Raw genomic sequence first — 26,423 nt, forward strand, 5'->3', positions numbered from 1 at the left:
AAGTCAAGAGAGTTAACAATGCACATCAAAAAAAGGATTGTTATTTCACCTTTACAATAGCCCGTTGGCAGGGCGGTTTTGGTAGCCCGTCTAGAAAACGCAGCCCCGAGACATTGGGCTTTGCGAGTCCTGGCCCATAAATGTCTGAGTCTGATCCCGAATTACAATGAACCAACAACAACACAAACAAAGAATTATTCAGCCATTGACAGTGTGCGTATGTTATCTGTAAGACACCTAGGCCTACACACACACTATATCATTCGAACTATAACAATGCAATAGGCCTACTATGACAAATAAAAACAACTTTTTACTCACATTAGTGTGTTGTTTCATTCATATAATTTTATCCTGTCTGCAAATCTTCGTTTACAAACGAATCCGTGGTGAAATTAGGGAAATGCACAATGTCTTCCCCACGTGACCTGGATATTCATTAAAAATCAAGTTAGTCCATGCGTTCATAATATTGGAATCCGAATTAACCTTATGTGGTATTTTTTATTTTTTGAAAGTTGGATCCGGTTTATGTCATGTCAGACACGAGTTAGTGGTCGTGGCTACGGAATCAGGCATTGTTTGTCTTATATTGAGGCAGCGATGAAGTCAAGGTGTGGCATTTTCTGAGATAAATCGTTTGCTGGGCCTATAGTAACAATAAAAGCTTTTCTTTGACTAGAAAGGAAGTTTTCACCTCTGAAACTTATGTATGGTTTTATATTACCATGACCTTTTATATCAAAAGCTCAAAGGAAAGTTGATTTCTCAATTCATGACCACTTTAACATGAAGATATTGACTTGGATTTGAGTAGTGTAAGCAACTATATGATTGCCCTCTAATTACATTTACATGTATATGTTAATAATACGTTCAGTAAAGTTTTCTCTGAAAAATGTTAATATATCTGAGTAGAATATTACCAAGAGCGTTCTAATTTCATTGGCAGTGTTTCTTTAAGAAATATCACCATCTTGTGGTCAATGGAGGGACTGCATATGAGAATTTATTGTGTAAATGTGCCAATTAATTTGTTTTATTGTTATAATTATTATTAATAATATAATTATTATTATTGTACAATTTATATTATTAAATGTGTTCTTCTGACCAAGCCATACATGAACTGAGATTGAGATTTAAACGTTTTAAAAAAATTTGTAACAGTATGCACTTGAAGATGCACAGAAATGCAGATATTTTGTTATGTTAACAACAGAAACCAAAATAAATTAATGAATGATTCAATTAGCCAATCTATTACTTTTAACAAAACAAACCAATATTTCCCAGCATGCTACTAGCCAATCAAAGCTTCATTGTGTTTTATTTGTTAAAACATATCTTCATTTGTGCAACGGCAGTTTTAACAGTGGCTTTGTTGAAGAAGCCCTACAAGACAGTAGCAGGAAAGCTAATCATTGATCACTGATAAAACATTATGAGACACTTATGAAGAATAATAAAGGGAAAGGTTAGAGTTTATAAAAGATAGTAGTTAAGTCAGGCCCAAAGAATCTTTTATTACACACCACAAATCTGCCTATACAGTACATGTTTTTGTGAATTAAGAATCAACTGAACCCCTTCTACTAGTTGCTGGAGTGGTGTCTTTCTTAAATGACGGCAAGCCATGAACTCTGTTAGACAGAGGTGTTCACATTATAGCTCCACCAGACATGAAGGCTGTCACATGATGCACGAGAATATAAGTTACTTTCTATTTTACTTACAAAAATAAGTTTGCATTCCTCTGCCTTCACTGAACAAGAGTTCCATAGGTCTTTGTTGGCAATGATTGATCAATACATATGTAAACCCTATTTAGGTTATCATATACAAATATTTATATAAAATTTTTACAACACAAATTGCAACATTTTCCCTGTACAAGAGCAGTGATAAGTCCACATTGAATGAATCACAATTCAACAAATTGTGCAAAATAAGGAAAACAAAAACATTCATCAACATAACTTAAAGGCATTTGGCAATTTGGCGGGTATTTATATCAAAGATAAAGCTTATGTTCAGTATCAATAGCCATGAAAACAAAACTGTTATGACCACTTTTATTTGTACACGGCTAAAATCTCTGACAGATTCATGCTCCACTTCACAACCTGAATTTGTCTTTTAAAGTGCATGCAATAATACCAGTAACTCTGACAGAACTGATTCAATGTAATAAGTCCACATCCTGATAAAACTAATGCCAATTAATTTAGGATACTGAACAATGAATGCATTTTTTGTTCTTTTTTTCTTCTTTTTCTAAGTAAAAAGAAATAAAGCGTGGGTTCCACAATATGAAATTAATTAAAAGCTCTTTATGTATTCACCATATTTTAAAATCAGACACTGCTTCAAAATCTGCTTCTGCGTAAAGTTTTCATCAACAGTTGTCACATTCTCTGTGATACATACAAAACAGCTAATAGCCACGGTGAAGACGCAGGACACATTCTACAGTCGCAATGTCCTTTGATGACACCAAAGGCATTTCACACTTCATATCCACCTAACATGATGGGATCGTACTTAACATATCAAAGTGCTTACTTGTACTAAAATATCCTGAATTACTAATTTAATACCAAAAGTGGGACAATGGCATGGAGAAAAGGTCAGCTTGTCTAGATATTTCTTCTTGGTTAATGAACTCAGTGATGCACCACCAAACCACTTTTGAGTTTGTGGCTGTTTAGTTTCTCCTTTCAGAATATCAGTGTTCTCACAGCCGATATGAGTTATAAGATATTGATCCAGCATGGTCACTGTTTGGATGATCTTGGTAAATCCAACAATCAGGGACAGTGCAGGCACAATGTGTCCAAAGACATCAGTGTTGAACAGTCCCTTTCACCTCTGTTGGATCATCTGGCCTCATCCTTGGGAAAGTCAAACGAGGCCAAGCTTCCGAATCCTTGCCGTGCACTCTCTGAATCAAACATCTCCAGTTCTCGCTCCTGACGCTCAAATAAATGCTTGATTTTTTCGGTCCGTTCCTTATGAAGTGAGGCCAGCTCTTCTTCAATCTGGGAACAGAGGTGTGGACAGTATTTCAGACACGATTCCTTCCATTTTATTACTACCAGGTTTACAGTTTGACCAGATATGGCCAAATCTATCCTATGAGGTTCATTTGAAAAACAGCTCACCTTCTGTTCCAAGTGAGCCCGACGCAAAGACGCCTTCTGTTCCAACTTCTGCACCTCACGATCATGTTGGGCCTCCATCTGCGCCTTGGTTTTGTTCTGGTAGGCATCGAGGAGCTCCATCTCCTGATGTAGCTGCTGCCTTAAAGCCTGACATTCAGCCTCCTGCTCTTCATCTAAACGTAACTGAGAATTATATGCTGTGATTATCATCTAATACAATGCCTCATTTTCTAAACTAGTCCCTATTGAATCAAAACAATATTGCATATATAAGCAGCAATATTATACTTAACAATCATTGTTTATTTGGACTGATGTTGTGAGCAGAAACTTTGGCTTGGTTGTGAGAATTCAATTTGTAAATCCTATTTTAGAAGTTCCTATCAGAACTACTAGATGGAAACCTCTCAAACTGTTTTAGCCAGTAGCTGCTTTTTGCAATTTCTCACAGGTATAAGGAGAATAAACAAAAACAAAAAAATTATTAAATAAATCTTCGGACTGTATATGAAAACAGCCTTTAAGACCACTTAAACACTCCATCTCTATTTTAAAGAGGCAATGTTTAGTTGTAAATAAAAAAGATTATTGGAGAACATAATAAAACTCTTTTAAATTCTTTCTACTTCAAAATGTTGTATTTAATTCAGTGTGTTAAATGCATTTCTTTGTAATTATTTGTGAAATTTGTACGTACATTTTTTGGCAGTGTATGTTTCAATACATTTATCAGGTGAAGAAGAGTCTAAGATTTTATAACCTAACCCTAGGCTACAAACTGACCCCACATTCTGAGGAATTTTCCTCTGGTGCTTGTGTATTTTACCGATTGAGAGGCCATCATCTCATTAATGCTTTGCTCATATTGTTCTGCCAGCTGTGCGAGCTTGCGGGTCTGCTCCTCCTTCAGTGACTTCAGGATGGCTTTGTGGTCACTCTTCGGGGAGACCTCCAGCTGATGGTTCCTCAGAGCTTTGTACTGCTTGTTTTGCACCTTACAGGTATCTTGGAATTGCTTTTTGATCTGCATCTCCAATGTCTAAAATGAGATGAGAATATTTAGGTTTTATTTTTATAATAAATCATACGCTCAATCAAGGGTTAAATACTATAGTGTTTTCATCCTGTGTTATTGTATGTAATTTCACTGATTTAAAGATAGAAAAACATGTAAATGATTTGAATCATTTTAAAGTTGAATTAGTGACTTGTTCTTCCAAAGCTGCCTCATATTATATTGTCATCGTTCATCAATGTCATTTTCCTTTTATTCCTTCTATCCACCATTACAAACTGCGTACCTTAAGGTTCCTGGGCTGCTGTCGGCGTTCCAGTGCATGCTTCCTGTGTAGCTCCCTCTGCCGGCGACTGTTGTACTCCTCCTGGTTCTCCAACTCGGTTTGATGCTGGTGGCGCATCAGCTCAAAGCGTAGCCTTTGTAATGTATGTAGTTGCCGCTGTTCCAGCTCTTGGGTGGACTCATCCTGCCTGATCATCAACGCATGCTCCATTTCTTTTTGTGTCTTCTTCTTGTTGAGTTCCTTTAACACAAAGAGAAAGTCACATATCAATAATATTTCATTGGTTTGTGTGACATCAACAAGAAAGGATAGTGTAACAGATTTCTGATTTGAAATAGCACAAATGCTCTGATTAACACTATATATCACTATATCAAATATTTACACGTCACATTTCAAAAGTTTGTGGTCAGTGAGACTTCTTTAAAGAAATTAATACTTTTATTCAGCAAGGTCAGATTAAATTGATTGTAAAGACGTTTACATTGTTACAATATATTTCTGCTCTATTTATCAAAGAATCCGGAAAAAAAAATGTACCATGGTATTCACAAAAATATTGCGCAACACAATTGTTTTCAACATTGACAATAATAATAAAAAGTAACTTAAGCAACAAATCAGAATATTAGCTTGATTTCTGAATGATAATGTGACATGCAAGAACAGAAAAATATGCTTGAGACATTCTTTGTGGTGACTCATATAAATTCTTGCCTCCCGTATTTGCTCTTGTTCAAACTCATGCTTCTTGATAAGGCTTCTTCTTTTTAGAGCACGGCAGCTCCTTTCATAAACCAGTCTTTGCTGGTTCAACAGCTGGGCCTCCTCCTCAGCCTGAGAGCGCTGCATTGTTTCCTTATGCCTTGACAAACGCTCCTGTTTCTCCTCTTTTGGTGTATCAGAGTCTTCATTCATGTCCTAATGTATACAGAAAAAAAAGATTTTTACTTCAATATTTTACAGCAAAATTATGTAGAATATAAGGGCATACGAGGCAATAGCATTATATATAATAACATTATAAGGGCATAAGGATTAATGACTTAAATCTATTACAGGTAATATGAAACAATTAGTCTGGCATTGTTCAGGGCCCTGTGACAAAGGTGGCCCACTAACATCTTCTATGGCAGTGGTTCCAAAGATTTTCAGAGTGCAGTACTCCCTGAGACATTTAACATACTTCTGTGTACCTCCTCTCTTCCACCTAAACTGCAGTCACACTTTTTCTATTTCACAAGTTTACACCTACAAATAATCAGAGTAAAGTGATTATATATTTGGTTTACTATCTGACTATCTGGTTCTAAGATCGGAGTACCCCCGTACTCCTGGCTGGGATAGGAACCATATATATGAGAGAGAGAGAGAGAGAGAGAGAGAGAGAGAGAGAGAGAGAGAGAGAGAGAGAGAGAGAGAGAGAGAGAGAGAGAGAGAGAGAGAGAGAGAGAGAGAGAGAGAGAGAGAGAGAGAGAGAGAGAGAGAGAGAGTATATATATGTATATATATATATGTGTGTGTGTGTGTGTGTGTGTGTGTGTGTGTGTGTGTGTGTGTGTGTGTGTGTGTGTGTGTGTGTGTGTGTGTGTGTGTGTGTGTGTGTGTGTGTGTGTGTGTGTGTGTGCGTGCGTGCGTGTGTATTTGAACACCCTGCTATTTTGCAAGTTCTCCCACTTGGAAATCATGGAGGGGTGTGAAATTGTCATCGTAGGTGCATGTCCACTGTGACAGACATAATCTTAAAAAAATCCAGATATCATAATGTATGATTTTTTAACTATTTATTTGTATGATACAGCTGCAAATAAGTATTTGTCCACCTGAGAATATCAATGTTAATATTTGGTACAGTAGCGTTTGTTTGCAATTACAGAGGTCAAACGTTTCCTGTAGTTTTTCACCAGGTTTGCACACACTGCAGGAGGGATTTTGGCCCACTCCTCCACACAGATCTTCTCTAGATCAGTCAGGTTTCTGGCATGTCACTGAGAAACACAGAGTTTGAGCTCCCTCCAAAGATTCTCTAGTGGGTTTAGGTCTGGAGACTGACTAGGCCACGCCAGAACCTTGATATACTTCTTACAGAGCCACTCCTTGGTTATCCTGGCTGTGTGCTTTGGGTCATTGTCATGTTGGAAGACGCAGCCTCGACCCATCTTCAATGCTCTAACTGAGGGAAGGAGGTTGTTCCCCAAAATCTCACAATACATGGCCCCGGTCATCCTCTCCTTAATACAGTGCAGTCGCCCTGTCCTATTTTGCAGAAAGGAACCCCCAAAGCATGATGCTACCACAACCCATGCTTCCCAGTAGGTATGGTGTTATTGTGATGGTACTCATCCTCCAAACACATTTAGTGGAATTATGACCAAAAAGTTATATTGACTTTATCAATATATATGACTTTCTCCCATGACTCCTCTGGATCATCCAAATAGTAATTGGCAAACTTAAGACAGGCCTGGACATGTGCTGCTTTAAGCAGGGGAACCTTCTGTGCCATGCATGATTTCAAACCATGACGTCTTAGTGTATTACCAACAGTAACCTTGGAATCGGGGGTCCCATCTCTTTTCAGGTCATTGACCAGCTCCTCACGTGTAGTTCTGGGCTGATTTCTCACCTTTTTTTCTTGCATTGGGCCCCATCCTCCGAGGGAGATTGACAGTCATGTTTAGCTTCTTCCATTTTCTAATGATTGCTCCAACAGTGGACCTTTTTTCACCAAGCTGCTTGGCAATTTCCCCGTAGCCCTTTCCAGCCTTGTGGAGGTGTAGAATTCTGTCTATGAAAGCTCTAGCATAAGTTCTGCTGGGAAGACTCAATTACCACGTCACTTAATGCCTTCACTCTAATCCAATGATATTCTCATGCTCACGGTATAAAGGCTCCGTACTTACACATGTTTGAGTTCGCAGATACTGAAGTGACGATTCGTCTCGCTCGCCTGCCAAATCGTCACGTCCACTGACACGCCCGCGTTCGTCATTCTCCTGTCACTGACGACGAAGTTTGCCGCTTCCTCCCATCCACATGCGCAGCTCGCACATTCAGTGTCGCGGGTTGACCGGAAAAAGGGCCTTCGGAGGACATTATCAAGCCGCGAAGGCTTACCGGTATCCCATCAGCCGAAGTTATCCAGCGTGTACCTACTGCACCTGGCCCTAATACTCTGACTAATCCACCAGAACCTGCTTCTCACAGCCAGTAACCGCTCCTTCACCCGGCAGACGCAACAAGTCGGCAGGAAGAGAAGTCTACGCAGCACCCTCAAGCTTCTACTTCACTGGATTTATCCGAGCCCGCCGGAGTTTAAACCACACCGCGTATTATTTCCCCCAACTAGCGGCGGAAATGCATATGACCAACCTGGAATATTTAGTTCTGTTCCTCTTAATTCCGATTCGTTTAACTCTACGGTGGCCGATTTAATCTAAGATCAACACGGCAATCCCCCTCCTTACATTCGACACGGTGCATCGAGCGTTAAACGCGAAAGGCGAAGCTTTATTTACGGGTATGTCCCTCCTAGACTAATGTACTCAGATGGAGGGCCAACATGGCGATTACGTAATTATGCATTTACAATGGCATCTTATAAACTTACAAGAATACCTTATTACTTGAATAAGTACATATACATCATCGAGCTCATATTCTGAAGAACTAAGCTAGAGATAAGAATAATTAAAAGTTACACAGCTTGTAGCTTTAATGCTCAATTCTCCAAGACATCCAAGCCTCTTCAAGCAGTCAAGACCCTGGAATCAAAGACGTCGAGTTCGAACATTCTTTAATAACTCCGAGCTCGGTCCCAGCCACTAACGTATTGCAACCCACCAGCTTCCTCCCCCAGACATCGGATTAAGCATTACATTGGACGTGCCTTCTACTTCAGCCATCTAAACGTTCTTCAACCGGAGGAGTCAACATTTCAGGATGCTCTGCCACACCCGAAACTCCTTCTTTTAACTTTCTTCAGCTCAGCTCAGTCTCCGGTAGGCATCTTGTCTCCAGCTGCAGTGTCCCCTCTTATTAGAGTGAACATTGTCTAAGGTAAGGATATTAACTTGGCTTCACTTCTGCTTCCATCGTCTGCCGTTAACAGAAATGGTAGAACGTGGTGACGTGGCAGTGCTTCTCATAATTTACGATCCCAGATAACCGGAATAGTTAATTCGGCGATTCGCCATCGCATTCAGCTTTACATAGCCATATTGGGCCAGGTTCCTGATCGGAGGGAAGAGTTAGATCTGAATTAGCTTAATGGCTGACTCTAACCGAAGGTACAGGAGAAACTTGTTCTATGAATATCATAAACCTTCTCAGCCAAATCTACTCCTCTCGCTCTACAACTCCAGTTTAGTCTGGTCCGTTACCGTCACGGAATTGCTCGTTCGCTTTTCGGTGGTTTAAAAAAAAAAAAAAAAAAAAAAAAAAAAAAAAAAAAAAAAAAAACTGGCATGTTCCATTCACGGCGCTCATCATCATGACATCAAGCAGGCTAGTCAGATGCAAGGCCGTCCAAGGAGCTGAACACATTAAGCTAGTTCATACTTTGCTGGCTCCGCAGCGTGAGCCTCCGAGACTGCGCGCGCTCCTCCCCAATCGGACGAGACGTTACTTGACGCGCTCGCCGTCGTGCTATTCTTAAAACGACAGAGGGTGAATCCGAGTACTCGTCTATAAACCACCAGGAAACGTCGAGAAGAGCGGGCTAAGGTACACAGGTGATGACAATTATTTAGTTACTCTTGATATTATTACTCGTGACGTGAACAAAATATGTAAGCAAATTTAAAAAAAAAAAAAAAAAAAAAAACACAGCTTCACTCCAAGGTGACCTCTCTCCACTGAATATAAACCATGCTTAGATTCCTAAACAGAGCAGTAAATGCTACACGCAGTCAGTTAGCAATATAAAAAAAAAAAAAAAAAAAAAAAAAAAAAAAAAAAAAAAAAAAAAAAAAAAACTCCGAAAGAGAAATCAATGTGTAGTCCCGTGTGTGGTGCGATAGACGGCCGTTTGATTTCTGATTGTATGAAATGAGATGAATATGTGCAATGTCCTGGCATTACGACTGAGTGCTCATGTACGCAAGAGATTCAAATATTAGTACATGCATTCCAAGTGAGTGCAAGCAGTTCTTAAATAACGCGAATACAGTCGTTTTTTCTCTAGTGATTCGTATTTGTTATCATCGTACGCTCATGAGCGTGACCTAAAACATGGCGGCGATTGCCCAGAATGCAACGCGCAGGGACGTTGATTCCCAGACTCTATAGGTCTGCTCTCGCTCTACGACATTTACCCCATAGCCGTCGCTAGCACGATCTGGGGCCATTCATAGTCTCGCCCACGCATCTCGATGTTCTGCGAAAACAATGCACGGTTGCCCCCAATAACAAGGCAGATCATCTTGCCTTCCAGTAAGCTTTAGTGAGACGGTTTATCTGGCAATCCGTCGCCGTAATCCTAACATTGAAGCTCGAAATATATTCATGGCACTGCCATGTTATTGCTGATGCGCTCTATCGATCGATTCCAGTTTTAGACGGAATCTAAAACTACCTAATTAAACGTGTGTCTTAAGGTGTCGCTCCTACAACTTCAAGCTTACACGTCCGCATTGCTAGCTTTTCTATGTTCTGTTTAGTCTTCCAATTCCAGTATTTCCCATTTTAATTTCGACCGTGTTCCTTTCTCGTTCAAAAAAAAAAAAAAAAAAAAAAAAAACTTCCATCCGCCGGCTCCTCGCAGGTATTCAATCCTAAGCAAAAATAAATAATCCTAATTTTCCAATTCTCTTCTCCGAACTTCATTCGTTTACTCCTTAAGGCGTAGCTAAATCCTCTATTAAACAGATCGATAAATGTCTGCCCATTACTCTGCCGTTGTTGCTTAATTCATCAATTCCGTCCGCAACGGTTTCTTCCCTTAACATCAATATCTTGCTAGTAGCAGTGTACTAGCTGCTTTTACGGATCATGCGTCCAGGTGAATTCTCTTATGATCCTAATATTTTTGATCCTTCTCACGGCATTTCCTTTCTGATATTGTTTCTCTCCCAAATTGCTTCACTCTAATTCTTTAACATTCAAAAACGATGCTCAAAGCTCCGGCGTCACCTTATCTTTCCCTTAAATCAATAATAATTTTTGCATTTACATCTATGGTTAAAATTCTTAAAATCCGCCCTAAAACTTCTAACGTTGCCCCTCTCTTCATCTTACCTAACGGTGCACCTCTTTCAAAGGCTGGTCAGAACCATTTAAACTCTGTCATTAAAAGCTGTAGTATATCCCCCTCTCTCTACACCGGCCCTCATTCAGAATCAGGGCAACTACAGCAGCTGAACGAGGAATCCCCATGTCAGCCATCAAGCATCCGGGTAGGTGATCTTCCTCGGCCTTCAAATCATACAGAAGATCAGATTCTATCACCATTCTTCAAGCTCAGCAAGCTCTACAGTACTATAAGGTAAATTTCTATGCAACTACTGGTGGTGGTGTCATTATTATTCATCCCGTTATATTACTCTAGCCAGCACTCCTCAACGACTCTCTAGTCATCTAATGTGTGGCCTAACGGCTCTGTTCTATGTGGCCTTGTCTCTATGTGGCTGTAGCAGCCGTTGTGCCTTCGTTACATGTTCGATTATTAAAGCAAATAAATAAGTTAATTAAAAAAAAATAAAAAAATAAAAAAAAAAAAAATAAATAAATAATAATAATTATAAAATAAAAATAATGAAATAAATATAAATAAATAAATATAAATTAAATAAAATTAATAAATAAATTCATATATTTAATGCGATATTCATGTTATATGTGGTCTACTGTGACCGTGTAGCCTAATGTGGCCTTGTCTCGTGGTCTTGTGGCCTACATGGCATGGTTAAATGTGGCCTAGTGGCTTTTGTCTCGTTGGCCTCATTCAGTGTGGCTTAGTAGCCTTGTGGCCCAGCAAAGAAAAGGGGCCTAGTCTCTATGTCAGTCTCATGGTACATATTGCCTCGTGCCACGTCCGGCCTTCATGACCATGTTTCGTGTGGCTTAACAGCCGTCGTCTGTACGTCTTGTCTAAATGTGGAATCATGGCAGAGGAAACGGTCTATGTTCTGTGTGGTCTACTGTGACCGTGTAGCCTAATGTGGCCTTGTCTCGTGGTCTTGTGGCCTTCATGGCATGGTTAAATGTGGCCTAGTAGCCTTGTCTTAAGTATGTCTGTCTATGTGTGGCATTAGTGGCCTCGTGGCCACGTGGGCCTTGTGTTTATGTGGGGCTTGGCGCCTTGTGGCATATGTTTGCCTCGTCCTTCAAAAAGATGCCTAATCGGCCAGTGGCCCCTCTGGGGCATATGTTCAATGTGGCTTAGATGCCGGTGTTTTGCGTGGTCTGTCTATGTGTTGCCCTAGTGGCTTGGTCTCGTCCTTAAAAGATGCCAAGTTGGCCAGTCGCCCCTCGGGGCATAGGTTATGTGTGGTCTTAGACCCGTAGCATTTTGCTTTATTAAGGAAGCGCCTGTTTTCATCTAGCCAAGTGGCTTCGTTCATGTACTGTCCAGTCCACCTCGTCTCTATGTGGCATTAGCAGCCGTTGTGGCTTAGACGCCTCGTCTCTGTGGTCTGTTGAGGCCGTGTGGCTCATCAGAGCCTCGTCTCTGTGGTCTATAAAGGCCATGTGGTCCAATGAGGCCAGAATTTGTGTTGTACGGCCCTAGGTGGCCGCTATATGTGGTCCAATGTGACCCGTTTATTACTTTTGCCAAAGCGGCTGTTCAAATGGTCCAATGAGGCCTTGTCTCTGTGTTTGTGGTCCAATGCGGCCTGTTTATTATTTTTGCCAAAACGGCAGTACAGATGGTCCAATGAGGCCTCATCTCTGTGTTCAATGGTCCAATGAGGCCTTGTTCTGTGTTTTTCTAGGAGTGAACTGGCAAATTACAAAAAAAAAAAAAAAAAAAAAAAAAAAAAAAAAAAAAAAAAAGGGCATCTTGTCTGCCTGGTGAAATGCGGCCCGTTCATTATTTTGCCAAAAACGGCTGTACAGATGGTCCAATGAGGCCTCATCTCTGTGTTCAAATGGTCCAATGAGGCCTCGCGTTCAAATGGTCCAATGAGGCCTTGTCTTTGTGTTTTCCTAGGAGTAACTGGTAAATGTTATATAATAATAATTATAAAAAATAAAAATAAAAAATGCAGCTCGTCTGCGTGGTGAAATGAGGCCTGATTATTATTCCGCCAAGGCAGCCGTTCGGATGATCCAATAAGACCTTGTCTCTGCGTTCCTATGAGTGAACTGGCAAATGCCCTATATGTATAAAAAAAAAAAAAAAAAAAAAAAAAAATTCTAAGATATAGGCATGCTGTATCTTTTCTCCTTTTACTTCTATTATATAGTAACTTCATTCTCTATTTCAGGAATCCCAAGATTTTAGACCGGTGGGTATAATCATTTACCAACTTTTGGGGGTTGGCGGGCCCCGTCCCGGTGGATTTACACTCCACCCATTTTTGGGGGTCGGCTGCGCCCCTGCCCTCGTCTTCAGGCAGGAATTGCAGATCCGAGACCCTCGGATTATGCTCTTCGGACGGGGCCTACGCCAAAATGACTCTGTACACTATCAGCTTGCTGAGCTGTTAATAAATGCACTATCGTTAATATATTTCTCCCCGAGTCTTTCTGGTAGAAATGAAAGCTCTAGCATAAGTTCTGCTGGGAAGACTCAATTACCACGTCACTTAATGCCTTCACTCTAATCCAATGATATTCTCATGCTCACGGTATAAAGGCTCCGTACTTACACATGTTTGAGTTCGCAGATACTGAAGTGACGATTACCCCCATCCTCCCCACCACCACCAGGATGGCCCTGTCCATACCCTACCGGGGGGTCGGCTGCGCCCCTGCCCTCGTCTTCAGGCAGGAATTGCAGATCCGAGACCCTCGGATTATGCTCTTCGGACGGGGCCTACGCCAAAATGACTCTGTACACTATCAGCTTGCTGAGCTGTTAATAAATGCACTATCGTTAATATATTTCTCCCCGAGTCTTTCTGGTAGAACTAGTGTCTTTGGACAGCTCTTTGGTCTTGGTCATGTTAGTAGTTAGATTCTTACTGATTGTATGGGTTGGACAGGAGTCTTTATGCAACTAATGACCTCAAACAGGTGCATCTAATTTAGGATAATAAATGGAGTGGAAGTGGACATTTAAAGGCAGACTAACAGGTCTTTGGTTGTCAGAATTCTAGCTCTGTAATTGCAGGTGTTCAACTACTTATTTGCAGCTGTATCATTCGGATAAATACTTTAAAAAATCATATATTGTGATATTTTGATTTTTTTTTTTAGATTATGTCCCTCACAGTGGACATGCACCTTCGATGACAATTTCAGACCCTCCATGATTTCCAAGTGGGAGAACTTGCAAAATAGCAGGGTGTTCAAATATTTATTTTCCTATATATATATATATATATATATATATATATATATATATATATATATATATATATATATATATATATATATATATATATATATATATATATATATATATATATATATATATATATATATATATGTATACAGTGCCTTTTGAAAGTATTCGGCCCCTTGAACTTTGCGACCTTTTGCAACATTTCAGGCTTCAAACACAAAGATATAAAACTGTAATTTTTTTGTGAAGAATCAACAACAAGTGGGACACAATCATGAAGTGGAATGAAATTTATTGTATATTTCAAACGTTTTTAACAAATCAAAAACTGAAAAATTGGGCGTGCAAAATTATTCGGCCCCCTTAAGTTAATACTTTGTAGCGTTTGTGTGCTATTGTGTATTTTTTGCTGTTTACAGCTGTAAGTCGCTTGGGGTATGTCTCTATCAGTTTTGCACATCGAGAGACTGAAATATTTGCCCATTCCTCCTTGCAGAACAGCTCAAGCTCATTGAGGTTGGATGGAGAGCGTTTGTGAACAGCAGTTTTCAGTTCTTTCCACAGATTCTCAAATGGATTCAGGTCTGGACTTTGACTTGGCCATTCTAATACCTGGATATGTTTATTTTTGAACCATTCCATTGTAGATTTTGCTTTATGTTTTGGATCATTGTCTTGTTGGAAGACAAATCTCCGTCCCAGTCTCAGGTCTTTTGCAGACACCATCAGGTTTTCTTCCAGAATGGTCCTGTATTTGACTCCAACCATCTTCCCATCAATCTTCCCTGTCCCTGCTGAAGAAAAGCAGGCCCAAACCATGATGCTGCCACCACCATGTTTGACAGTGATGATGGTTTGTTCAGGGTGATGAGCTGTGTTGCTTTTACGCCAAACATAACGATTTGCATTGGGGCCAAAAAGTTAAATTTTGGTTTAATCTGACCAGAGCACCTTTTTCCACATGTTTGGTGTGTCTCCCAGGTGGCTTGTGGGACTTTAAACTTTAAACAACACTTTTTATGGATATCTTTAAGAAATGGCTTTCTTCTTGCCACTCTTCCATAAAGGCCAGATGTTTGCAGTATATAAATGATTGTTGTCCTATGGACAGGGTCCATATCATCCGGAGTGATCGTGGGCCTCTTGGCTGCATCTCTGATCAGTCTTCTCCTTGTATGAGCTGAAAGTTTAGAGGGATGGCCAGGTCTTGGTAGATTTGCAGTGGTCTGATACTCCTTCTTTTTCAATATTATCGCTGGCACAGTGCTCCTTGGGATGTTTAAAGCTTGGGAAATCTTTTTGTATCCAAATCCGGCTTTAAACTTCTCCACAACAGTATCTCGGACCTGCCTGGTGTGTTCCTTGTTCTTCATGATGCTCTCTGCACTTTAAACGGACCTCTGAGACTATCACAGTGCAGGTGCATTTATATGGAGACTTTATTACACACAGGTGGATTCTATTTATCATCATTAGTCATTTAGGTCAACATTGGATCATTCAGAGATCCTCACTGAAGTTCTGGAGAGTGTTTGCTGCACTGAAAGTAAAGGGGCGAATAATTTTGCACGCCCAATTTTTCAGTTTTTGATTTTTTTAAAAAGTTTGAAATATCCAATCAATTTTGTTCCACTTCATGATTTTGTCCCATTTGTTGTTTATTCTTCACAAAAAATTACAGTTTTATATCTTTATGTTTGAAGCCTGAAATGTGGCAAAATGTCGCAAAGTTCAAGGGGGCTGAATACTTTCGCAAGGCATTATATATATTCTTTTAATTTGGATGATTATAACTGAACACTAAGGAAAGTTCCAAATTCATATCTCAGAAAATTGTAATATTGTGAAACGGTTCAAAATTGAAGACACCTGGTGCCACACTCTAATCAGCTAATAAACTCAAAACACTTGCAGACTTGACAATTGTCCAAAAGACGACCATTGACACCATGCACAAGGAGGGTAAGACACAAAAGATCATTGCAAAAGAGGCTGGCTGTTCTGTCTCTGTGTCCAAGCTATGTCTCTGTGTCCAAGCTATGTCTCTGTGTTCAAGCACATTACTAGAGAGGTGAAGGGAAGGAAAATGTGGTAGAAAAAAGTTTAAAAGGGATAACCACGCCCTGCAGAGGATTGTGAAACAAAACTCATTCAAAAATGTGGGGGAGATTCACAGTGGACTGCAGCTGGAGTCAGTGTTTCAAGAACCGCTATTCACAAATGTAGGGTTTCAGCTGCCACATTCTTTGTGTCAAGCCGCTCTTATACAACAGACAGCATCAGAAGCGTCTCGTCTGGGCTAAAGACAAAAAGGACTGCTGAGTGGGCCAAAGTTATGTTCTCTGTTGAAAGTAAATTTTCAGTTTCACAGATTCTGGAGGAAGAAAGGAGAGGCACACAATCCATATTGCTTGAGGTCCAGTGTAAAGTTTCCACAGTCAGTGTTGGTTTGGGGTGCCATGTCATCTGCTGGTGTTGGTCCACTGTGTTTTCTGAGGTCCAAGTTCAACGCAGCCATATACCAGGAAGTTTTAGAGCACGTCATGCTTCCTGCTGCTGACCAACTTTATGGAGATGCAAATTTAATTTTCCAACAGGACTTGGCAACTGCACACAGTGCCAAAGCAACCAGTACCTGGTTTTAAGGACCATGGAATCCCTATTCTTAATTGGCCAGCAAACTCGCCTGATTTTAACCCCATAGAAAATCTATGGGGTATTGTGAAGAGGAAGATTCGATATGCCAGACCCAACAATGCAAAAGAGCTGAAGGCCACTACCAGAGCAAAGTGGGCTCTCATAACACCTGAGAAGTGCCACAGACTGATCAAGTCCATGGCACGCTCCATTCCTGCTGTAATTCAGGCAAGGAGCCTCAACTAATTATTGAGTGCTCTACATGCTCATATTTTTCATGTTTTCACCTGCCCAAGATTTCTAAAAATCCTTTCTTTGTATTGGTCTTAAGTAACCTGAGATACTGAGTTTGAGATTGTCCTTAGTTGTCAGTTATAATCATCAAAATTATAAATTAAAAAAAAGTAAAATATATCAGTCTATGTGTAATGAATGAATATTATATACAAGTTCAGGGTCACCGCGGAATCTTAAAAAGTCTTACATTTCAAACTCAAAATATAAGGCCTTAAAAAGTCTTAAATAGTCTTAAATTCGCAGAAGCATTGCGTTCTAGGTCTTAAATAATGTTAAACAGGTCTTAATTTTCCTACGTCCATGTAACGCTACCTCATTGAAACGCTCTCGCCTCCCGCAGCACGCGAGCATGTGTGTGTGTGTATGTGTGTGTGTTTGTTCCGTGGTGTTTGTAGTTCTTTCTTTCGCTAGACCAACTATTGTTCGCTCTATTACAACTACAAATTAGACAAGCATGCCACTTCTATTGCAGCCAATCAGCTGTCGTGTTATTGGCATGAGCCTCTTTCTGATTGTACCCCACAGAAGCATTAAACGGATTTTATTCTTCAGCTGAGTCTGACGGTTCTTGCAGTTCCGCGATCGTGAACGCGAAGGCGAATCTTTCTCACCATCTTGCTTAATGACCAAATAAAAGTATAATATACCCGATTGCACTAAAATAGTTAATATCAGTGATGTGAACTCCGAACTCCGATGTCAGGCTATGTGTGTGCTGCCTGTCAGCGCTCGAGCGAATGTATTGAATGTGTTATTTCTAGGCTTATTAGCCTTACGTTACTCTTGAACGATCAAATATACACATTATGCATATGTCTATATCCTGATTTGAGTTAAAAAGTTTGGGACGTGTCAGTAAGCACTGGATCTGCGCATTAGTAAGTTCTCAAAGTGAAAGCAAACTAATTAAGCTAAGCTAGCGGTGACCCTGCCAAACTAAAACAATGCATGCACTGAGACAAATGCATTTGCCCACATATCTAAATGTCTAAAGAAGTTGAATAAGCCCTATTTCTAAAAACGGGTGGGTGTTCCTCTTTGTAGATATGCATATTTATGTTGTATTTATTTGTCCTATTGTCATTTGTTTATAAGTATAAATTTTATTACTGACCGATTACTTGATTACATAATTACTTGAAAACGTTTTACTTATATTAAGCAATTATTGCTGTGGTTTACTTTTAAGATGTTGGTCATATTTCCCACCCCAAGCGATCGTGTTATTAAAGATAGATAGCACACCACTGGACCAGCCTTTTTTTTTGTAATACCAAACAAGATTCATGCATTTTGTCAGTTTTACTGCCATGTGTGACTATTGTGCATCTAACATAATAATATGGTTAATGTTGCATCCTAATTATATAAAAAAAAAAATGAAAAAAGTGACCACCACAATAAAAACTAATTTTGGTCAAATTTATATATATATATATATAAATATATATATACTTTTCAATTTAAATTAATTAAATAATATAAGTTTAAGTAGCGTAATTGAGTGATTCTGCATTTCCTATGCATGTTTTTTTTTTATTGCGTGATATTCATAATGGTCTTAAAAAGTCTTAAATTTGACTTGGTGAAACCTGCAGATACCCTGAAGTTTCACTCTTTGAATGGAATTAGTGAAATAAATCAACTTTTTGAAGATATTATAAATATATTACCAGCACCTGTGTGTGTGTGTGTGTGTGTGTGTGTGTGTGTGTGTGTGTGTGTGTGTGTGTGTGTGTGTGTGTGTGTGTGTGTGTGTGTGTGTGTGTGTGTGTGTGTGTGTGTGTGTGTGTGTGTGTGTGTGTGTGTGTGTGTGTATATATATACAGGTCCTTCTGAAAAATTAGCATATTGTGATAAAAGTTCATTATTTTCCATAATGTAATGATAAAAATTTAAATTTAATTTTCATATATTTTAGATGCATTACACACCAACTGAAATATTTCAGGTCTTTTATTGTTTTAATACTTATGATTTTGGCATAAAGCTCATGAAAACCCCAAAATCTCAAAAAAATTGCATATTTCATCCGACCAATAAAAGAAAAGTGTTTTTAATACAAAAAAAAGTCAATCTTCATATAATTTTGTTCAGTTATGCACTCAATCCTTTTGCAGAAATGACTGCTTCAATGCTGCGTGGCATGGAGGCAATCAGCCTGTGGCACTGCTGAGGTGTTATGGAGGCCCAGGATGCTTCGATAGCGGCCTTAAACTCATCCAGAGTGTTGGGTTTTGCGTCTCTCAACTTTCTCTTCACAATATCCCACAGATTCTCTATGGGGTTCAGGTCAGGACAGGACAGGTCAGTTGGCAGGCCAATTGAGCACAGTAACACCATGGTCAGTAAACCATTTACCAGTGGTTTTGGCACTGTGAGCAGGTGCCAGGTCGTGCTGAAAAACCAAATCTTCATCTCCATAAAGCTTTTCAGCAGATGGAAGCATGAAGTGCTCCAAAATCTCCTGATAGCTAGCTGCATTGACCCTGCCCTTGATAAAACACAGTGTTTTTGAGCCACAGTCCAGTGCTGCTTCTCTGTAGCCCAGGTCAGGCACTTCTGCCGCTGTTTCTGGTTCAAAAGTGGCTTGACCTGTGGAATGCGGCACCTGTAGCCCATTTCCTGCACACGCCTGTGCACGGTGGCTCTGGATGTTTCTACTCCAGACTCAGTCCACTGCTTCCGCAGGTCCCCCAAGGTCTGGAATCGGTCCTTCTCCCCAATCTTCCTCAGGGTCCGGTCACCTCTTCTCGTTGTGCAGCGTTTTTTGCCACACTTTTTCCTTCCCACAGACTTCCCACTGAGGTGCCTTGATACAGCACTCTGGGAACAGCCTATTCGTTCAGAAATTTCTTTCTGTGTCTTACCCTCTCGCTTGAGGGTGTCAATGATGGCCTTCTGGACAGCAGTCAGGTCGGCAGTCTTACCCATGATTGCGGTTTTGAGTAATGAACCAGGCTGGGAGTTTTTAAAAGCCTCAGGAATCTTTTGCAGGTGTTTAGAATTAATTAGTTGATTCAGATGATTAGGTTAATAGCTCGTTTAGAGAACCTTTTCATGATATGCTAATTTTTGGAATTTTGGGTTTTCATGAGCTGTATGCCAAAATCATCAGTATTAAAACAATAAAAGACCTGAAATATTTCAGTTAGTGTGCAATGAATCTAAAATATATGAAAGTTTAATTTTTATCATTACATTATGGAAAATAATTTATCACAATATGCTAATTTTTTGAGAAGGACCAGTATATGCACCTCCTCTCATGCTGATTGGATAGATTACTTCAACATGTTCCTCCTGAACTTTGTTAATAAAACATCATTAAGGGACAATATTTGCCCCTTATATTTTTTATTATTAAATGTTAAATAAATGTAAATAGAAATGTTCAATAGAGAAATATTCAATGATGGTTAACAAAAAAAATAAAAAAATAAAACACTTTAAAATATTAAGATAAAACCCCCAGTAGGTGGCAGTAAGTCACTGTCTTAGTCAGTTAGTCATCAACTCATTCATTCATTCAGTAACAAAGCAAAAGGCTGTAATTTTGAATAATGAATGGGTTCAAAGCTGCAGATTTCTTCATGAAACGCTGTTTGTTGCAATTCTGCTCTGGCTTTCGTTTGAACTATTATCACTGCAAAACAGAGCAATGTACTGGCTATACTGTGCTTAAAATGTACTATTGATGCATAAATTATAAAATGTAATATTACCCTTTTGTTTAACTAAAAAAAAAATGCATTCTTGCTTAGATAATATAACATCAAAATTAAAACAAGAACTCACGCAAGGTTTTTTGTTGTTGTTGTTGTTGTATTGAACAAAGTTGACTTTTAAACTGATCTTTATGCACAGTCTGTCAATATTTTTTCTTCATGCTAATAAGTGCTAAATTCCCACTTTTACAAAGATTCATTGTTGGAAACAGCGGTAATGTAGCACATTCGGTTAAGGCAGCATGCTCTGCACACAACCTATCATACTCATACTGTATGATGTAGTGCTGCTGGTGTGGATGCAAGCTTTACCTCTGTGTCACCAACTCTGTTTGAAACCTGCAATTCTAGGATGAATCTAATGATTTGAGGAGTTTGTGCGGCTTGCCTTACTTCAGAATCATAGAATCTATCTTGGAGTATAAACTAAATAATTTTTACCAGAAAATTTTAAATCCACAACAGTGATACTGATACCAACAGTCTACCGATCGCTCACCAAACCATGCAAATTATTATTATTGTTATATATTCTCAAATTGTTAATGTTAACAGCCTTAGTATTTCGAGACTATGGGTATTTAGTGAGTATTAGCGTTACCTGTAGATTCCGTACAGTCTATTCTTTTGCTTTTGACCCCAGATGAATCTCCAGTTGTCACTGATGATGTCATTTGGGCCTTTCTGGATTATAATACGCCATCAAAATGATGTTTAATTACTCCAGCTGCTGTGAGAAAAGGCTGTAAATGATCCACTGCAGAACATGTGATAGCCTATTAGCCGGATTCATACTTTATGTATACAGATGTGACGTAATGACGCAAAGACATGCTTGAATTTCCCGTGGAAATCCACCATACCATTCAAATTATATCACATTATTATAAATTGACTGTTGTGAATGGGGCCAATGTAAGGAGATAGTTTTAAATACTGGCTTGTGTGCTTGCTCAAAAATTGATATTGTATAATTTTTAAGATTTTTACAGCTTTAAGGTGGGGTCTTTTTTTTTTTTTTTTTCATATACCACCTGTGTCATAACCCAGTTTGGGGACCACTGGTCTATGGTATACTCATTGAGTTTAGAAAAGTGAAGTCCATACATAAAAAGTTGCCTTGGGTTTGTCCTGTGAATTAATTGATCTCACCTCTTTCATTCTTTCTCTGCATAGTCTGTACTGCTTTTTCTGTGTGTCCAAGAAGGTGGTCAGTTCCTTCTTCTGCTGGACCAAGATCTGTTGCTGGATTCTCTTCTCCTCAGCTGCCGAGGCCTTCAACTTTTGAGATCCAAAATGAAAAAAAAATCCCGTTTTGCAACATTAATCACTTACATATTAATCATGTAGGACCAAGGGAGGATAAGTATCACAAAAAGTTCACTGTGGTCAGCTGTGCATTAGTAAACTGACAATATTTTGTCATCATGGTGATTTGCTATATTGCCTTATGTTTTAATCACAGCACTCTTGAGCTGCTAGAACTCCACAAGTTTGCACAAAACCTGATGATCATTCTCTCCAGTATGATTTGAGATGATATAAAGAGATTTCACGAGCTTCAATGGAAGCATGAACATCAGATCGCCTGTAGAAAGGAGTTCAAGTGATCAATGTCACAAATGTGCTTATTTGCTCATACTGAAAATACTGAAAAGTACTTTCAATTAATTTTAATTCTTAGCCTTTACTTGATTTACATTCTTTCATAATTCTAAAACATTTTGTTTATTTCCAGTTTCATGTAATATTTTGCATTCCCAATTTTGTATGTGGTCTTCAGCTTTTGGACCCCACTCCATTGTTACCATTATATACAGTACAAAAAAGTGACATCTTGTAAACTTTGCATAACCCTCTCCACTATGTGTAAAGTACAGCAGGAGCACACACCTCCTTGTCCAGTTGTGCAGCTTGCTTCTTGGCCAGCCGCTCAAGTTCAATGTAAGTGTTATTGGCCTGGGTCTCCACTTCCTTCTGCAGCCGGAGCTTGTGCTCATCCATCTCAGCCTTTAGCCTGTTCTCCAGGGCGATCAGCTGCTTCTGGTGCTGCCGCCGCATGCGCTTATACCCTGACATCTGCTCGCGCTGCACAGCTTCCTGCTCATGCTCCTGGATCTGCTCACTGACCTGCAAACACAGTGTATTGGGGTCAAAGGTCAGGTAAGCCATTCAAGAATATTTTCTCTTTGCACCTTTTAAACCACAAATTGTAAGGTTAGATATTTTCTTAAGATAAAGTTGTTCATTGTTACCATTTAACCAATTAAGTGACTTTCTAGTAATTTCTGTCCTATTATGATTAATTCAGAATTTTCAAATTTGCAAAAATATGTACCATTATATACCATATGTATGTAATACATTATTATTATAAGCAATAAAAATTAGTGCATGCATCATCTTGTTTAATGTTGTTAAGCAACTGTGTATGTAATGATCTTAACCGTTTTATATATTAAGCCTTTAAAAGTTTTTTTTTTCATTATGTTACATTATATTACAAGGTGTATCACTTATTACACTTTTTAAAATCTAAAAACGTTCAAATATGTTCTGTACAAGAGAAGCTACTGAATACAAGAAAAGTTAATGCATAATCTGTAGTATCTCAGTATCACGATTTCAGGTTAAAAAGAATATATGCATGCATAAGAAAATATAATTTTATTGTGATTTCACTGTATAGTACAGTGGTGATCAGAATTATTGGCACCCTTGGTAAATATGATCAAAGATGGCTGTAAAAAAAAAAAATCTGCATTGTTTATCACATTATGAAATAAATGTTTTTCTCCAAAACACGTTGGCTACAATATTAATGGGAATATACTTTAGAGATCTAGGGGTGTCAATAAACCCCATGATCTCTAAAGTATATACCCATTAATATTCCCACAATAAAATTCCCTTAAAGTCCTTATGAAATCAAAATTGATTTTATTTACTTTGTTAGCACATATTACAGGTCTTAGGTTGAACAATTAATCTTTGCAAGTTAATATACAGAAGAAGAAAAATTCTGTGGTAATCTTTAATCAAAATTTGAAAAGTTACTTCTGGTCTGGAAACAGTGTTTCTTCTTAGATGATGGCAGTTTGACGGCTTAGGTTTGAAAAAGCTTAACCACTCCCCTCCAACCGTTTGGTCTGCTATGATTGAGAGATGGAGAGGAGGAGCGCTGAGGTAAAACCCTGCCCTCTATTCAATATTCTGTTTCACTTCAAAATACGTCACAGCACTGAAGAAAACTCACTTGCTATTTCCAGTTCCGAGTCTTTAATGGTTCATCACAGCAAAAGATTGTTGAGCTTCACAAAATAGAAAGTGGCTGTAGGAAAATAGCAAAAGCATTGAAAATGTATATTTCCAACGTCAGGGCAATAATTAAGAAGCTCCAAGATGTTACAAATATGCCTGGAAGAGGACGTGTGTCTATATTTTCTTAATGCACGGAGAGGAGGAGAGTTTAGGACCGAGACTCTCCAAGGATCACAGATGGCGAATTGCAGAGATTAGTTTATTCTTGGGATCAGAAAGCAAAAATCAACCCCTACATGTTGTTTGGGAGGGTTTCAAGAAAAATCATTCCACCAGATGGGTTTGGTGCAAACATGGATAAAAAAGTACCCCATGCCCACAGTTGAAAACACAGCTGGATCTTTAATATGGTGGGCCTATTTTTTTTTTTTTTTTTTTTTTTTTGGTGGAGGTCCTGGCCATCTTGTTCATATACATGGTGTCATGGATTATAGCAAATTCCAAGAGAATTAAAAAAAAATAAACCTGATAGCCTCTGCTAGAAATCTTATAATGGGTCATGGTTGGATCTTCCATTAGGACAACGATCCAAAGCAAACATCAAAATCAACACACAAATGTGTCACTGAACACAAAATGAAGCTTCTGCCATGACCATCTCAGTTTCCTAACACGAACCCTTTAGAAAATGAGTGCGGTTAATGAAGAGAAGAAGCACCAACACGGAGCTAGGAATCTGAAGGATCTGGACAGATTCTGTATGGAGGAATGGTCTCTGATCTCTGGTCAGGTGTTCTCCAAACTCATCAAGCATTATAGAACAAGACTCAGAGCTGTTATTTTGCCAAAAGAAGGTTGCAAAAAGTATTTGATAAAATGTGACAATATTTTTTCGAAAAAAACATTTATTTTATAATAAGAAATAAATGTTTCTTATTATTTTGAATTATTTAGAATTATTTTCGAAATAAATCCCCCCCACTACCACCACCACACACACTCACTTTGAATTATTTTACATCAGTGAAAGGTTTGACTTTTTTATAGGTTAAATATTAAAAGTTAAATATTTTATTTATTTATTTATTTTTATTTATTTATTTATTTTTTATTTTTTATTTTATTTTTTTATTTTTTTATTTTTTTTATAAAAGATAAAGGATAAACCATGCAGATTTATTTTTACAGCCATCTTTGATCATATTTACCAGGGGTGCAAATAATTAATTTCATCATCACATAATTCATCACATAATTAGTTAATTTTTAATGGTCCTGTTGTGTGATATATATGTGTGTGTGTGTGTGTGTGTGTGTGTGTGTGTGTGTGTGTGTGTGTGTGTGTGTGTGTGTGTGTGTGTGTGTGTGTGTTCACAAAAAAATTTGTAAAAATATCTCATGTAGTTTGTCATTTAATAAAAGATCATTAAAATGTATTGCATGCATACAAAAAAAAAAGAGTACAATAAAAAGATGAAATGCATGTTACACTTGAGCACATGCAAGCTATTAATATTTAGGTTCCTATTTTACATTGAAGAACAATATGATATTGGAGATAATCAGAGGCTGAACACACTGTTGTCCGAGTAGGCTGAATCAAAATGCAAATATGAAAGCAAATATATAATAGATCATAAAGCCTACTACTAGCCTTCTCTCTCTCTCTCTCTCTCTCTCTCTCTCTCTCTCTCTCTCTCTCTTTCTCTCTCTCTCTCTCTCTCTCTCTCTCTCTCTCTCTCTGTGTGTGTGTGTGTGTGTGTGTGTGTGTGTGTGTGTGTGTGTGTGTGTGTGTGTGTGTGTGTGTGTGTGTGTGACGTTTGACTTAGTTTGCATTCTGGAAATGAATCTATATGTGTGGGGGAAAGCACTGTACATAATGTACAGCTCCTGAAAAGAGCTCTAAATCACAACAAAATGAATATCTTTACTACAAAAAAAAAATGAAGCGGAAAATAAGCCTGCGCTCCGGAGACAGAAATAAGTGAGGGGGGTGTGGGGTGAAAAAGCGCTTATTAACAGGATGTGGTTGCCATGGCTACTGATGTGGGGTTGAGTGGATGACCATGGCAGGCCTGCATTTCTTATGCAAAAACGGAGAGCAGAAGAGGAGAGATAGGCTGCCTACCAAATATGCTGGTGTGATGATGGCAAAGCGTTGGCGGATGCTGCTGCTGCTGCTGCGATGATGGCGAGCCCGGCTCTTGTGAAAAGAAGAAGGCCGCAGCTCTGGCCTGATGTCCCTGTCTCCAGCCTCATCCCTCACGCAAGCATGCTTCTGCAGGGGGGGAGGAAAAGACGAAGTGAGTGGGGGTGGGCGCTAACCGAGCGCCCTGCTGCTGATGCTGAGGATGATGCCGCTGCGTCTCCCTGCTGCCCGCAAACAGCCTGCTGCTTCCAGCGCATCCTCTTCACCCTTCATCTGTTACTGGTTTATGTCGTTCACAGGTGCCTGCAAAAGGCACAGCATCGCGATGGATGACGCGCGAGTCGCTCTGTGCGGCGAGAGCGGGAGTCCGGAGCCTCTCTTCCGACTAGCGGCTGCACTTCCTGAGAAGAAAGAGGAGGAGGAGGAGGAGGAGGA

General features: G+C 39.1%; 1 protein-coding gene across 1 annotated transcript; it reads right to left on the bottom strand.

Moving 5' to 3' along the window:
* Positions 1–1,401: 1,401 nt before the first annotated feature.
* taok3b (TAO kinase 3b) lies at positions 1,402–26,423 on the bottom strand. Its single transcript, XM_067438727.1, has 8 exons — positions 25,968–26,423; positions 22,472–22,708; positions 21,731–21,859; positions 5,183–5,386; positions 4,466–4,705; positions 3,991–4,203; positions 3,165–3,347; positions 1,402–3,041 (listed from the first exon to the last, which is right to left on the bottom strand). Exons 2-8 carry the CDS (start codon positions 22,655–22,657, stop codon positions 2,880–2,882), a joined length of 1,317 nt encoding a protein of 438 aa, XP_067294828.1. The 5' UTR covers positions 22,658–22,708; positions 25,968–26,423; the 3' UTR covers positions 1,402–2,879.

This window comes from Pseudorasbora parva, chromosome 3 (assembly GCF_024679245.1).
Source record: "Pseudorasbora parva isolate DD20220531a chromosome 3, ASM2467924v1, whole genome shotgun sequence".
In the NCBI taxonomy this organism is placed as follows: Eukaryota; Metazoa; Chordata; class Actinopteri; order Cypriniformes; family Gobionidae; genus Pseudorasbora; species Pseudorasbora parva.

What these genes read in the sequence shown, in the direction of transcription:
- taok3b (XM_067438727.1), bottom strand. Translation starts at nt 22,657, where the DNA reads ATGTCAGGGTATAAGCGCATGCGGCGGCAGCACCAGAAGCAGCTGATC. An exon ending in CTGCACAACTGGACAAGGAG is followed by an intron (nt 21,860 to 22,471) that starts GTGTGTGCTCCT and finishes GGATCTCAAAAG; the next exon opens with TTGAAGGCCTCGGCAGCTGA. An exon ending in GGGCTCACTTGGAACAGAAG is followed by an intron (nt 3,042 to 3,164) that starts GTGAGCTGTTTT and finishes CTCTGTTCCCAG; the next exon opens with ATTGAAGAAGAGCTGGCCTC.